Source organism: Pipistrellus hanaki, assembly GCF_964339955.1.
Source record: "Pipistrellus hanaki genome assembly, chromosome: 12".
Classification (NCBI taxonomy): Eukaryota; Metazoa; Chordata; class Mammalia; order Chiroptera; family Vespertilionidae; genus Pipistrellus; species Pipistrellus hanaki.
In genome coordinates, this window is record NC_140514.1 from 15583636 (window position 1) to 15599525 (window position 15890).

A 15890-nucleotide genomic window follows, 5' to 3' on the forward strand; every position below is an offset into this window, starting at 1 on the left:
TGGGGTTATGCCTGCTATAGCATACTCCTTTCCTGAATCCTGGCCTTGTCCTGGAGCAGGAAGTCCCTAAAACTGTCCCCCCTGAGAGGGGAATCTCTGAGCAGGACCCTGGCATCTTATTAATGCAGGGAGCCTTAAAAAAAAAGAAAATAAAAAACCTTGAAAATCTGAACAAAATGAGAACTACAACCGCCATTGTTCTCATTGGAAACTGAGGTAAAATAAATAAATAAAATAAACAAATAAACACAAGGAGCCAGCCAGTTAGACTCCAGCTAGCTGGGCACTCAAGGGTTCTCATGATGGAAGGTCCCAAAATTTTCTTTTTCTTCCTAGGGAATTATATAAAGTAAATAAAATAAAAAGGAGAAAGAAGAGAGGAGAAGCAAAAGAGAAGGAGAAAGAAAAGAAGTGGAGGAGGAAAGTATTTTTTAAATATATATAGCCCTGATCATAGCATTTCTCTGCTTAAAACCTCTAATAACTTCCCCATTGCTCATGAGATAACCACACCCCCTTTTCACTCTTCTCCCCCTTCCTGCCGCACCCCTGCCAGTCACATGGGGGTTCTAGGGCCTGTTAGGATGTGTTCACACAGGTCTTATGGGAAATTGCCTCAGCAACTTATGGGAAATTGTTTCAGCAACTGAAACAGAGAGAGAACACCATAATGGGCCCATCATGAGCATAGAGAGCTACGTAGGGAAGTTTTGGTCCTAAGTCTGTGACTACAGGGCCATGGGAAAATCATGGTCTCTAAGCCTCCTTTTCTTTAACTGATCAGGGGTTACGGGAAATGATCCCCGCCCCGCCCACCTCGCTGGGTCACTGCGCGGCTCAGGTGAGATAAAGAGCCTGGAGGAACCCTTTGTGAATGATCAAGCCCTGAACAAACACGGGATTGTTTCTGCTACCCAGCAAATTACACTGAGAAGTGTCTGAGGCCGCCCCATTCATCTCTCAGCACGATTCTTCCTAATAACCCTTCAGCTCGGTCTATCACCTTAAGCTTTCCAAAGTACTTTTCTATATAATGTGTCATTTCTTCTGACCCCGTCTCTGTGCAGTGCCTGGGCACGGCTGCCCCTTGCTGGGCATATAAGGGCACAGGCTCAGGAGCTGAAGTCACCGGGAGGCCCAGTGTCACGGGGTGCTCTGTGGCAGAGCCAGGCCTGAGCTCAGGTTTCTTGACTCCAGCTGGGGCCTGCACCCAGCTCCTGGAGCCACTCTGCTCCCAGTACGTACCAGCTGCTGTTCTGTTTAGATCCTAAACCTTCAGAGGGTACAGACAGGATCTCCTTAGGGGTTAACTTCTCCATCAGTTAGCATGGCCTTTGGGTGGGGCTATTTCAGAGGATACTTAAGCCTTCGCCTGTGAGATAGGCTTGGTTTTTGAAAGTCTACTTGCCAGAGGCGTGGGAGTTTACCTCGGCCCCTTTGTCACTCCTGGGTGACAGTAGCCAGCCAATAGGCCAGAGGGGCAAATGTGGGATCATTTTGGAATTCCTCCTTCAGGTGGGATTCTAACCACAAAATGTGCTAATGCCTGCCGAAACCGGTTTGGCTCAATGGATAGAGCGTCGGCTTGGGGACTGAAAGGTCCCGGGTTCGATTCCGGTCAAGGGCATGTACCTTGGTTGCGGGCATATCCCCAGTAGGGGGGGTGCAAGAGGCAGCTGATCGATGACTCTCTCTCATCAATGTTTCTAGCTCTGTATCTCTCTCCCTTCCTCTCTGTACAAAATCAATAAAATATATATATATTTTAAAAAATGTGCTAATGTCTAAGCACCCCACAAACCTCATCTGCTGGCTCACTCTCACTTTGAGTGTTATCCCTATCCAGCCACTGGGTTAGGGCAAGGCAGAGGAATTCATGCACGCCAGTGGCCAGTGACCTGCAGCTGCTCACAGCTAGGGAAACGGCACCGTGGGGGAAGATAACGGGGAAAGAGGACGGAGTGAGCACGTTCCTGGGGCCACACAATAACCCTGGGGATGAAAGAGAGTGTGAGTTCAGAAAGGCAGAGATCTCTGGGGACTAGGAGGCTCCGAGGAAGCTTCCTGGCTGAGGACACCGAGTCCCCCTCCCCAAGTCAGTCTGTGTGTCAGACTGAAACATTCTTGCTGTTGGTGAATCACACCAGGAAACCGCCCCTGCAGCATTCCAGGATGCAGAAGCCAGGACCTTGGTCTGATTGCTGATTGGCGGTGGTGAGTCAGCATAAGGGCACCAGAAGGGCAGTCTGGAGATGCAGGGGACTTCGGGGATCCTGTCCATGTCCTTTTTTTGGCCTGCGTGGCTGGTACGGGGATGTTGTTTTATAATAATTATTTAAGTGGTAATGCAACTGAAATATGTGAAATGGACAATATTGAACCATTTTTATCCTACAAAATGGTGATTATGGTTCAACCTAATATTTCACAATGAAAACAATTTACACTGCTAAGCAACCTTCAAAATAATGATGATGAAGGCTATTAATAACTTCATTCACTCATTTATTCATTAAACAAATGCTTCCTGGAGTTTATGATGAACTGATCATATTTCCAGACATTGGGATACAGAATGAAATTCTGTCATGGTGTTTGTTTTCTAATGGATTACAATCCGTAAACAAACATAGAAACATCTAGGATATTATATTGTGGCAAGCGTTATGAATAAACAAAGGATAGCAAGAGTGGGAGAGTGAGGAAGAGATGCTTGCAGAGGCTTCTCTGAGGAGATGAGGTTTGAAAGCACAGCTGAATGAGAGAGAGAGAACCATGAGCAGCCGTGGGAGAGGCCTCAGGCAGAGGAAAGAGCAGCCCTGCGACTGGAATGTGCCTGGCAGGCCCGGAGAACAAGGAGGCCAGTGTTCCTGGTCAGAGAGAAGGGAGGGGAGAGAATGAAGACATGAAATGGGAGAAGTAACCAGGGACCTGATCGATCGGGGAAGGCCTGAGCGCCCTGGGGAGGGACTTCGGATTTTATTCTGAGAGTGATGAGAGGGCATTGGGAGTTTAGAGCAGGAAGTGGCGTGATTTGATTTATAGTTTAGAAGGAAGACTCTGGCTGTTCTGTGGAGGAGGGAGATGAGGTTGGTGGAAGCAGGGTTTCCTGCTAAAATGCTACCGTGGTGTCCAGGCAAGAGGGGAAGGTGGCATGGGTTAGGGTGGCAGTGGTGGTGGCACACAGGGTTTTAGAGTAAGGATTGGTAGGTTTTTGTAGGCAGAACCCAGATAGGATTTGTTGATGGACTGCATGTGGAGTAAGAGGAAGTGGATTTGATAATGTGTATAATATGTTTAAAATTTAAGATACCCAGGCCTGGCCGGGTGGCTCGATTGGTTGGATGTGGGTTCCATTCTTGGTTAAGGCACATACTTAGGTGCGGGTTCGATCTCCGTCAGGGCACTTACGGGAGGCAACCAATCAATGTTTCTCTCTCTCTCTCTCTCTCTCTCTCTCTCTCTCTCTCTCTCTCTTTCAAATCAATAAAAAACAAACATTTTTGGGTGAGGATTGAAAAAAAGAAAAAAGACAAAAAGAAACCCAAATAGTGAAATCTCTTTAAAGTATGTTCTTCAATCACTTTTTTAAAAATATAATTTTTTATTGATTTTTATAGAATGAGGAAAGGAGAGGGAGAATGAGAGAAATAGCGATGTGAGAGTGGCTGCCTCATGCATACCCCTTACCAAGGATTGACCCCCACACACTCTGGGCATGTGCTCTTACTGGAATCAAACCAGCAACCCTTTGGCCAGGGCGACCTTTAGTTACTTTTGTAGTGAGGAATAGCAAAGTAGAAGAAATGCAGTCGAGGAGGCAGAATATTTTCATAGTGATATGATCAGATAAAACAAAAAAGCAGATGCTCATTGTTAAAGGCGGTAAAGAAGGGAAGAGACCCCTGAGGCTGGCAGAGGCAGGAAAGTGTTGAAAGATGGTAGAGTCAGTTCAGTGAGGGGATGGATTGAGAGCTAAACCTCAAGATCCAGTGGTGGAAAGAACACAGGCTTTGGAGTTAGAGAAATTAGGCTCAAGTCTCAGTACTGCTTAAGTCTTAGTTCTGCCACTTACCATCTGGGTTAATGTGAAGGTTAAATAAACATCTGTATCCACCTATTAGGTGCTCAACAAAGCTACCAAGAACAGAGCATTTAAAAAAAATTTTTTTAATTGATTTTTAGAGAGAGGGGAAGGGAGAATGGAAACATTAATGCAAGAGGGATATCAATTGGTTGCCTCCTGCATGCCCCCTACTGGGGATGAAGCCCACAACCTGGGCATGTGCCCTAACCGGGAATCAAACCAGTAACCTCTTGGTGCATGGGTTGACAATCCACTGAACCACACCCACACTGGCGGGGCAAACAGTGCCTTTTTAATATTGAGATTTTTCTATTCTTTTAGGGAAGGGAGTGGGGAGTTGACTCAAATCCCATTCACCAGAAATTACAGCAGAGAAAGAAGGAAAAGAGGAACTATTAGTACTCTAGATTTGAACACCACTGGGTGTCTCTTGAATTAGATAAAGTCGCAATGATTGAGAGGCCAGAAACTTGGAGCTCATCCAGCGATTCTGTCACAGACTCATGTCTCCATCTGCCGGCAGAACTTGATTTTACAAGGTAAACTCAAATCCTGAATTACTTGTATGTGGAAATTTGCAGGCCCCAGGATTACTAAAGAGCTAATTCTGTCTTCTTGGTATAATCTCACTCTGTTAGCGGGGTCATACTGGAAGAAGAGGTTGGAGTGGAAATCCCCTGGGAAAAAATAACGGTCATTGTCAAAGGAGAAACAGGAAGGAAGCTTCTGCCTCCTACCAAGCCAAGGATGGGTCTGGACTCCAAAGAAACTGTCATTCACTCCAGGACTGAGAAGCACCTGTTCTGCCCTCTCCGTGGTAAGCTCTCCCCTGGACATAGGGAAAAACCTAGGTTGCAGATTTGAAGTCTGAATATTGACTTTGCCTTCCTTGGTTGCTTAATTAGTCTGAAGCTTGGGTCCTCTTTACAATAAGAGAATATTAATATTTCCCTCTCTCCTGGGGTTGATGTGAGGATCAAGTGAGTTATATATGTGATAATACTCTTATTAACTGTAAAGTATTCTACAGATCTAATAATTTATTACTGTTGTTCATTTTGCCTTCCCATTTTCTTGCCCTGAAGGTCTTGGAACATTCATTCACTTGGTTAGCAATCAATATTGATTACCTAAAGTGTATTTGGTACTGTGCTAGATATGGGTAAATGAGGCACGATGACAAAACCCACAGCTCCTGTCTTCAAGAGATATACATTATGGTGAGGGAGACATATGCAGTTAACCATAGTATAAGTCAGACTATAATGAGTACTATAAGACTAGTTCAATAATGAGCAGCAGGATCATGAAAAAAGTAAAGATTAATTAGAAGGTAGCCTCAGGGAAGTCAAAGAAAGATCCCCAGAAGAGGTGATATTCATAAGGGGCTTTTATTTATTTAATTTATTTGCAAAAATTGTTACTTAGCACATATTATATGCCAGGAACTAGACTAGTCATTATAGATTGACTATGTGTATAATATGTATAATATTTTATGAGTGAAGCAGATATATTATGTCTTCAAAAAACAACAGAGGAGTTGGGTGAATAACCATTTAATTATAATTATGCTAACTTCTATGAAAGAAATACAGGGAACAATGAGAACATTTTACAAAGGGACATAAACTAGGTGGGAAGTCAATAAAGGTGCCCTTAGGAAGTGCCATTCAAGCTGAGAGCTGAATGATGAAGAGCAGGTTACCCAGGCAGAGATGGTGAGGATAAATGTTCTATGCAGTAGATTCAGAATGTGTGAGGGCCCTGTGGCAGGAAGTTGGAAAGGAGCCTAAGAAAACCATTGTTATAACAGCCCAGAGAGCAAGGTGGAAAGTGGCATGAGATGTGCCAGGAGATATGAGCAGGTACCAGGTCATGTCAGGCTTTGGGGGCCACATTAATGATTTGGGTTTTACCTTAAGAGCAGCCTTGAAAGGTTTTAAGCATTGGGTGATATGATTAATCATGTGTTATTAAAAGATTACCTTATAGAGAATGGATGGGTAGAGACAAGAGCACACCTAGGAAGACCAGATTGAAGGTATTATGGGAAGTCAGGCCAGAGAAGATAATGACTTGGAGAAGAAGTAGATAGATTTGAGAAATATTTGCAAAGTTGAATTGATAAGATTTATGTTTGAATGGATATATTGAGGGTGGGGAAAGAGTTGATTACAGCCGGCACCCGTTTGGCTCAGTGGATAGAGCGTCGGCCTGCGGACTGAGGGGTCCCGGGTTCGATTCCGGTCGGGGGCATGTACCTTGGTTGCGGGCACATCCCCAGTAGGGGTGTGCAGGAGGTAGCTGGTCGATGGTTCTCTCTCATCGATGTTTCTGACTCTCTATCCCTCTCTCTCCCCCTCTGTGAAAAATCAATAAAATGTATAAAAAAAAAAAAAAAAAAAGAGTTGATTACAGAGCTAAGGACCATTCCTAGTATGGGAACTATCCAAGTGACTATGTCCATTAGAGAACTGTACATATAACTTGGAACTCAGAGGAGAAGTGTGGACTGGAGATACAAATTTAGGAGTCACTTAGACAGTAACTGAACCCAGAGAGGGACATTAAAAGAAAAGGGGGGTTAGGATTTAGCCTTAGTGAACTCCAACATTTAATGTTGGACTCCAACATTTAGCCTTAGTGAACTCCAACCAGTGAAGAAGACTGATATTGAGCAACCAGAACTCCTGGAAGCTGTAGAAAGAATATCAAAAAGTGCAGAATCATGGAAACCATGGGCGATGAGAGTTTGATAAAGAATTAAGTGGATTATGTCAAGTGCTCCTATTGAAAGTGGCTGCTAGAATTGGCCATGGAGTTAATTGATGTTCTTCATAAAAGAAGTCCCTATTGAAATGTAGAAGTAGAAGCCGTGTAAGGTCAAGTTATGGAATTAATAGAAGGTGAAGCTCTGTAGGCAGGGACAAAGTTAGAAGGACATTTCTGGCTTAGGAACAGCATGAGCAAAGATACGGAAACATGAAAATCTACATGTTTGGAGGACCTTAAGTGAACCAGAATGTCTGGAGACTTAAGTGTGTGAGAGGGTGCGGGAAAGAAGGATGGCTGAAGACAGTGCTGAAGAGGGAGACAAAGAATGTGAGCAACCTGAATGCAAAGGGCAAAAGGAAGGAAAACTACAATTTCTTGAATGTCTTCTATGCCCTGGGAGTTTTCACATACATTATCTCATTTAATCCTCATGTAAACCCTGTGAGTCAGGCAAGCATTCTTATCCTCACTTTTCCCACTAAGAAAATAGCTGCTCAGAAGTTTAACATTTTACTCAGGGTCATACATCACATAAGCAATGAGAATCCAGATTTGGACAAGTGCCCTGTCAAGTGAAGACATAAGGTGGGGAGAATGGGGAAAGGATCTGTGTACTCAGCACTGTAGAGTCAGGTGGGTTAGCCAAGACAGAGATAGGGTAGTCCAAAAACCAAAGCCAAGTGCAACAAGAAAATAGGTCAACAGCCAAATCGTCATCCAGAACTCAGGTGGCCAAAGCCAAGAGAGGATAGTGTACAAAGCCAAAACCCCACCCAAGAATTGATTCAAAAGCCACATTAATCACAAGCAGTTAAGCTTTATCAAAGAAAGAGAGGGCTGAGGAAGGCCATGAAGTTACAGATGTGGACCACCCACCAGCTAAGCCTTAAGCTTCCAGTTGAGCTGGCATTCAGATCCTAGGGACTTGAAGATGGGGAAGAAGTAAGGAGATAGGTTCTGTAGAGTTGAAGAACAATTAGGCTCTCTAGAGAATAACATGATTGAAAATGTTATGTGGACAGATTATTCTGGTGCCTCTATAAATGGCCTGGAAGTTTCAGATAACAGCATCTCCTCTATCTGGATCTCATATGAAGGATAAGGACAACTGGGGCCCAGTCCACAGATTCAGCTCCACTCTGCAGAGTGGAACATGGATAGGATATTGGCTTTGTCTTGGATATTAAGAATTATAAGTGATTTGTATCCTAGAGGGGAAAAATATGAAGATACCAAAGAGGAAAAGCAAGCATAGGCCTGGGCTATCCAGGATGCTCAAGGAAGAAGGAGCTATCAGACAATCCAAGGTCATGTACGTTATTAAGGGCTTGCTTAAAATAAGTCTTTTTATTGGTGCAGTACTTTATGATTCATTCTTTGAGTCTCACAACCATCCCAGAAGTAGATACTATTTCTTGCCCCCTTTCCAATTTTTCTTAAACAGATGAGGAGACTAAAGCTGGGGCAAGGTAAGTGACTGCCCAGAGTCAAGGATGAAGATCAGAACTGGAACTGGAATTTGAGTTTTTTGTTTTATGCAAATTATCTGTCTCTTTCTGCTATGGGAAAGACATTGGTCAGGGAAGGTGCTTGAACTGCCCAAGTGTCAGGACACCAGGTACACAAGGGGCACCGAGTCCTCTGGGCAAAGGCACAAAAATGCAACACAGCACAGCCAGGTAAGGAAATAAAACATGGTTTCTGGAATGTGAACTCCTTGAGGACAAGAAGTTCCAGCTCCTTGAATGGGGCCTAAGTTTTAGCAAAAACCTAGGTTTTTGAAGGAAGCATGTCTGGAACAAAGACTTTCCGTAGGAGAATAGCTGTGGGGGAAGATGGGAAGTTAACCAAGAGTCAGAAGATGGAAAGCCTTTTATATTAAGGACTCAGTGCACAAATTTGTGCACTTTGAAAGGAACTGTGGGCTGAGAGGCTGTGGTGGGCACAGGGTTGGGTCTTGACCCATCCTCTGTGCCCCCAACCCCTCCCACCTGGGCCCTGGTTCCCTGTGTGCTGGCAGCTCTGCTCCTGCCGCTGCTCCCATGTGCTGACTCCAGTCCTGCTCACATGCACTGACAGCATGGAGCGATTGGGACCAGCACCAACAGCAGGTGCGAGCTCTGGGCAGGACCACGAGAACCGAACGGGAGCAAAGAATTTTCAGTAACTACCAGAGACTCTCCCTGATGACAGCAACCAGCACCCCGCCTTGGTCTGGCGCCCCTTCTCACTTGCTCCACCATCCCACCACAGCCAACGCCTGTCATGTTCCACCCCCTGGTGGTCAGCGCATGACATAGCAACCAGTTGTTTGGTCTATTTGCATATTAGCCTTTTATTATATAGGATAGAAGGCTGGTGGAAGAGGAGGGTGCATGTGGGAAGAGAAGGTGAGGAGAAAATCAGCTGGAAGGTGGCTCGAGGAGAGGGAGGAAAACCAGGGTAAGGGATAGGAAAAGATTAGATTTTAGGGTACCTGGAGACCCTGAAGGAGAGGATGACACGTACCTGTCTGCAGACAGAAAGGCAGGCGCATTGGAGAGACAAGGATGGTGGCTGTGGAGCAACACATGTGGGTAGCGGTCACCTCCCCTCCCCCGACAGGTAGGCTGGAACCTCAGCAGTCACTCTGGGAGTTTCATGCCAGAGAGGGCGGGGTCTCCCCGACGTGAGAAGGCTGCAGCGGACCAGCCAGATCCGGGTTAACAAAGGCGGGACTACAACTCCCAGCATGCTCGGCTTCGTGGGGTGACGGCGGGCGGTGGCTGCGCTGCCACCCGCCTGGTGGGCGCACGACCCGAGTCTGCATCAGAGTCTGTCACTCCGGAGGGGTTTCAGGGTGCTGATCGGCGATGCACCCCGGCCCCGGGCGCACTGGCTGCCGCGGACTGGCGCCTCCCGCCGCGCGGCCCCGCCCTGCGCCCCACCCCAGCCCGGAGGCTTAGCTGGGGCCGCAGCGCAGCAGCAGCAGCAGCAGCAGCAGCGGCGGCAACATCAGTCTCGCCGCCGCTGCTCCGCCCCATCGCCTCTGTTTTTCTCTCATTCTCCGGTGGCGGCGGGGAAGGGCAGAGGCAGCGGCAGCAGTAGCAGCAGCGGCAGCAGCGCTGGCTGCAATGAATGACCCCCCAGCTGGGGACGAGGACTTCAGGTGAGCCTCTGCCCTCTGCAGGGCCGAGACCCCGGCCGCCCAGGACCCGCAGCCCCCGCCATGGATCCCTAGAGGAGGAGGCTGAGAAGACAGCTCCGCCGCCCACCCCCATCCCATTTTCCTCTTCCTTTATCTCATTGTTGCCGGAGCTGTTTACGGCTGGGCGCTCTTCTGCCCCAGCATGGGGCAGGCTCCGGGCACTGCCATCCGGCCGGCACGGCTCCCGCGGCAGCTGCCCGGAGATTCTGCCTAATTCTCCCCGTCCTGCCGGTGCAGCGAGGACCAGAGAGCGGAGGAGGAGGCCCGGACTGCAGCGGCGGCGGCGGCGGGGCCACCTCCCAGCATCCCCACCCTAGGAGGCTGCATGCGGATTGAAGAGCGGCGCCTCGGGGCTGGGCCGGCCCCGCTGATACCTTCCTAGGGAGGACGCAGGACTGATTGCCCAGCTTACAGACGGGTCCCCGGGGCAGGAAGGACAGGAGCAAGATGGCCAATAAAACCAAGGCCAGCGAGGCCCTGAAGGTGGTGGCCCGGTGCCGCCCCCTCAGCCGGAAGGAGGAGGCTGCTGGCCATGAGCAGATCCTGACCATGGACGTGAAACTGGGCCAGGTGACCCTGCGGAACCCCCGTGCCGCCCTGGGGGAGCTGCCCAAGACCTTCACCTTTGATGCGGTGTATGATGCCAGCTCCAAGCAGGCAGACTTGTACGATGAAACCGTGAGGCCCCTGGTAGACTCGGTGCTTCAGGGGTTCAATGGCACGGTGTTTGCCTATGGCCAGACGGGCACCGGCAAGACCTACACCATGCAAGGGGCCTGGGTGGAGCCCGAGCTGCGTGGGGTCATCCCTAACGCCTTTGAGCACATCTTCACCCACATCTCTCGCTCCCAGAACCAGCAGTACCTGGTCCGGGCCTCCTACCTGGAGATCTACCAGGAGGAGATCCGAGACCTGCTCTCCAAGGAGCCCGGCAAGAGGCTGGAGCTGAAGGAAAACCCAGAGACAGGCGTCTACATCAAGGACCTCTCCTCCTTTGTCACCAAGAACGTCAAGGAGATCGAGCACGTGATGAACCTGGGGAACCAGACCCGGGCGGTGGGCAGCACGCACATGAACGAAGTCAGCTCCCGCTCCCACGCCATCTTCGTCATCACCGTGGAGTGCAGTGAGCGTGGCTCCGATGGCCAGGACCACATCCGTGTGGGCAAGCTCAACCTGGTGGACCTGGCTGGCAGCGAGAGGCAGAACAAGGCGGGCCCCAACTCAGCTGGAGGGGCCGCCACACAGTCCACAGGTAGCGGCAGTGGTGGAGGGGGCGGTGGGAGTGGGGAGAGGCCGAAGGAGGCCTCCAAAATCAACCTCTCGCTGTCTGCCCTGGGCAACGTGATTGCTGCTCTGGCGGGCAACAGGAGCACCCATATCCCCTACCGGGACTCCAAGCTGACCCGGCTGCTCCAGGACTCTCTCGGGGGGAATGCCAAGACCATCATGGTGGCCACGCTGGGGCCGGCTTCTCACAGCTACGATGAGAGCCTCTCTACCCTGCGCTTCGCCAACCGGGCCAAAAACATCAAGAACAGGCCACGGGTGAACGAGGACCCCAAGGACACGCTGCTGAGGGAGTTCCAGGAGGAGATCGCCCGCCTGAAGGCCCAGCTGGAGAAGAAAGGGATGCTGGGGAAGCGGCTCCGGAGGAAGGGCAGTCGTAGGAAGAAGGCCGTGTCGGCCCCCGCCGGCTACCCTGAGGGGCCGGTGATCGAGGCCTGGGTGGCCGAAGAGGAGGATGACAACAACAACAACCATCGCCCTCCCCAGCCCATCCTGGACTCGGCCTTGGACAAGAACATGGAGAATTACCTGCAGGAGCAGAAGGAACGGCTGGAGGAAGAGAAGGCGGCCATCCAGGATGACCGGAGCCTGGTCAGCGAGGAGAAGCAGAAGCTGCTGGAGGAGAAGGAGAAGATGCTGGAAGAACTGCGGCGGGAGCAGCAGGCCACGGAGCTGCTCGCAGCCAAGTACAAGGTAAGGTCCCCGAGGAAGCAGGGACATCCAGAGGTCCCCGGGGGATCCGGGCTGGCAGGCTTTCCTTTGTGGGTCTGTGGCCTGGCCTGAAGCAAGGTGTCCCTTCCCTGCACCATACACTGTCCTCCTGCCAAATGCTCCCCTGGAAAAGCCAGTCAAATTCCAGGCTAGCCTCCCTGGAGTACCTAAGGAGGACAGATAGACACACACACACACACACACACACACACACACACACACACACGGCAAAGCAGGCAGCCAGTCTCTCAGGCCAGTGGGCTTCGGCTGGTCTGACCTGCTGCCTGTCATTCTCTGCTGGCGGCCCCCAGTATCAGACAGGTCCATGGGGTGGCCAGGCGGGCCCTCAGCCTCATTTCGTTGTGGGTTTTCACTCGTGCATAGCCCCTTCACCTGTGACCTCCTCCCTCTGCTGCACCTGCAAACCTCACACCATTTTAATGACATCTGACATTTGGATAGCACTTCACAGTTTACAAAATGCCCCACATATGTGATCTCATTTGATCCCTACAGTAGCCATCTGGGGGAACTGGTTCTTAAATCCCCATTTTACAGGCCAGGAACTAAGGCTCAGAGAAGGGACATGACCCAGGGACCATCCTACGAAGTGGCAGAGCTGAGTGGGAAACCTTGGGCCTCGTGCTCTTCAGTTCTTGGATGGCAAGGTGGGAGTAGGAATGGGTTCTGCTCCCTGTGAATGAGGTCCATTGGGCCCGTGTGGCATTATTAAGAAGGAGATTTGGGGGATCACGCAGCGGGTGGAAAGAGTACTGACTGGGCTCTCCACTGGACATCTGGAGTCTTGTCTCATTGAGGGACCTTGTGTAAGTGGCTTCCTCTTTTCCTCAAGCCTCAGTTTTTCTTGTAAAATGAAAGGTTGGCCTGGATGATTTTTGAGGCTCTTCCAATCTGCTCGTTCTTTGACCTGCATTAACAAACTGAGGCAGAATAAGGCCTCATCCCAGGAAGAGCCAATTCCCCATTGCCCTGGGAGCTATCAGGCCTCAGTGTCCTTCCCGAGCTGTTCCCTCCCCATGGGCCTCTAGGCCTAAGGGCTGGGCTAAGCTACAGAGGCCCCTGCCTGGCCAGCCACAGACCAGCTAAATGTTAGTGCTGCAGATGCCATAACTCAATGTTCCTGGCATTTTTAGGTCCCTGGGGTCATCAACACTGGGGGTTGGAGGAAGGTCACAGGGACCCATAGCTGGTCACTTCCTGGGGACAACAAAACATCACTATTTCTTATTCCTCATTCTCAGGAGTGTGGGCTGGGAGCAGGGAAGTCCAGCCTGGAAAGGGAGAGCTGGAGCCTCTGGAATGGTGACGGATGAGCTGGATGCCATTGTCCATGTTGTGGGGGGGTGCTGCTGCACCAGGGCCCTCGCCTGGCACATTTAGTATTTAATTCTCCTCTCTGAGCTCCGCAGGGGTCATGCTGAGTGCTTCCTCAGGGGCCTGGCACATTTGGGGCCATCCTGGGAGAAGCAGGGTGTGAAAGGCAGGACAGTTAGTTGGCTCTTCCTAGGAGGAAGGGAATCCAGACAGTCTTGTGCTTTCCACTGGAAAATCTTACAGGGGCAATCAGTCACTGGTTTCACCACCAAAAGCACCCCCACCTGCCATGCCCCTCGCCTCCCTTTCCATCCTCCCTCCCTCCCTCCATCCTTAAGGCTGAGAAACAATGGAGGCCAAGAGAGTAAGGAAGCACACCTCAGCCCTGAGGAAATGGGTGGAGGGATGGAGCAAAGCCTCCAGGGGGACCTCCCACTGCAGGGGCACTGACTGGCTCCCGCAATAAGAATCTGGGATCTAAGGCCATGTGGGGCACAGATGATAGGACAAGAGATCAGGGTGGCCGATGCCAGAATTTTTGCATGGGAGGCATAGCCCTCAGAACCCTGTCTTAGAGCTGGCACGGCCTTGGGAAACTGAGCCCGGCACATGCCCAGGGAAGGCCCCTCAGGTGAGTTAATGAGAGCCCAAATTATAGTTGGCCCAGCCTCTTCCCATGATGCCATAATCCTGATGTTACCCATGCCACTTGATAGTGAGAGTAATTCGTTTTTACATAATACTTAGACATCTTGGTCTCCTCTAATCTTTCCATCAACCCCAAGAGATGAGTATTATTTCCATTTGACAGTTCATGAAAACCAAGGCTGGGGAGAGGTTGAGTGATTGTTTGGTGACTCCGGCTGACCAGGGGCGGAGCCAGGACTGGAACCCAGGTTTTCTGATTCCCCCCGTCCTGTGTTCTTCCCAAGTCATCACGGAGCCCTCCATGTTTGCTCACCATGTGACTCAGGGCAGAGGCCTCTGCCTCTCTAGGCCTCAGGTTTCCATCCGCCTAATGAGGAGAAGTCTGACATAGCTCTCTGGGGAGTGGGTGAAAGGACAGTGTGTGCCAGGCTGTCGGATACAAGCAAAGGGGGAGGGTGGGTGCCTGGGAAATTCCAAGAGGGGAATGATTCCATATCCTGTGACTTCTCGTCAGACCCAGCCCAGGACAGACAGAGGAAGCAAGCCCGGAATGGCGCCTAGGCAGAGGATCTTGTAGCCCGTAGCGGGGAGGTGTTTCTGTGGAGGAAGCCATTTGAGGGTTCTTGAGGGATCCACAGGGAAAAGAGGAGAGGGACGTGTGAGAGATAATCCCAGACCTGCCTCTTTCACAGACAGGGCTGTGCTGGAGACTAAATGAGATCTTTAGGGTGAGGGCATTTGAAATATGTTGAAAGCACCAGATAAAGGGAGGGCACTAGCAGCCACGGGTGGCTTCTGTCTGCCAAGCAGGGGTCCAGTCATCTCCAGGATTGACATCTTTATTGTTAGCTTAACTCCTTCCTTCCTCGGCCATCCCGGCTGCCTTGCCATAACCCTGAAGCCCTAGGAGCAGAGCCAGGCAAGATAGATGGAGGAGGCAAGGCGAGACCAGATCAGAAGGCGAGAGCTTGGGCCCCTCCTGGAAATGAGCTGAACTGATACCCACTTTCTGAGTGATGGCACCGAGTCCCCTTCTCGCCTCCCCCCATTCCCTTTTTCCAGTTCACACTACCCTCTGGAGGCAGCTAAGCAATAGCTTATGCGACCCAGTGCCCTCATTCGCTCTCTTTGACTCATCTAACCTTCTGCCTCGCCTGCTTTTCCTGCCTGCCACCCCCAGGCTTCCTGTTCCCTTTGTTCTCCCCTCCCTGTGTACAAACACCATGCCTGTCTCCTTAGAGTCTCCTTTCATCTCTCCTTTCCTATTTCCCATGGACCTCGGGGGATGTTAGAGTGTGTAGATGTGTGAGGATTTGTAATTGTGAGCAGTGCCCTGTTACTGTCCATCATTAGCCATCATACTTATGTATACACTGGGGGCCTGAGTAGCTGACAGGCCTGTGAGGAGGGGAGTAAAGTCCCAGACAGACCTGCACGGAGGTTGGTTCTGCACAGTGAAAATGCAAATGTTTGTGCACATACAGTGTACTTACTGCAGTGATGATGGATGCATGCAGATTGGCTGGGAGAAGGCCTACTTTACTAAATTTAATTGTACAAGAAAATTAAAAAATATATATTTTAATTTATTTCAGAGAGGAAGGAAGAGGGAGGGGAAGAGAGAGATATAAACATCAATGATGAGAGAGAATCATTGATCGGCTGCCTCCTGCACACCCCACACTGGGGATGGAGCCTGCATCCCGAGCATGTGCCCTGATTAGGAATCAAACTGTGACCTCCTGGTCTATAGGTCGATGCTCGACCACTGAGCTACGCCGGCCAGGGAAGAACATTTTTTTTTAAATGGCTAATTTTAAACTTCAATTTTTGAGGGGTTGGACTAGACGATTT

At 50.0% G+C, this 15890-nt stretch overlaps 1 protein-coding gene and 1 long non-coding RNA gene across 2 annotated transcripts in view; both read left to right on the forward strand.

The window, feature by feature from the left end:
* Positions 1-4372: 4372 nt before the first annotated feature.
* LOC311631373 lies at positions 4373-5223 on the forward strand. Its single transcript, XR_014796563.1, has 3 exons — positions 4373-4626; positions 4726-4904; positions 5173-5223. It is a non-coding gene; the product is annotated as an uncharacterized lncRNA (long non-coding RNA).
* Positions 5224-9313: 4090 nt separating this feature from the next.
* The window catches only part of KIF3C (kinesin family member 3C), a 31789-nt gene continuing 25212 nt past the window's right edge, over positions 9314-15890 (forward strand). Inside the window, exon 1 of the mRNA XM_084901413.1 lies at positions 9314-12035. Within this exon, the coding sequence (XP_084757539.1) occupies positions 10500-12035 (1536 nt within the window). The 5' untranslated portion in view covers positions 9314-10499. The remainder of the gene's footprint in view (positions 12036-15890) is intronic.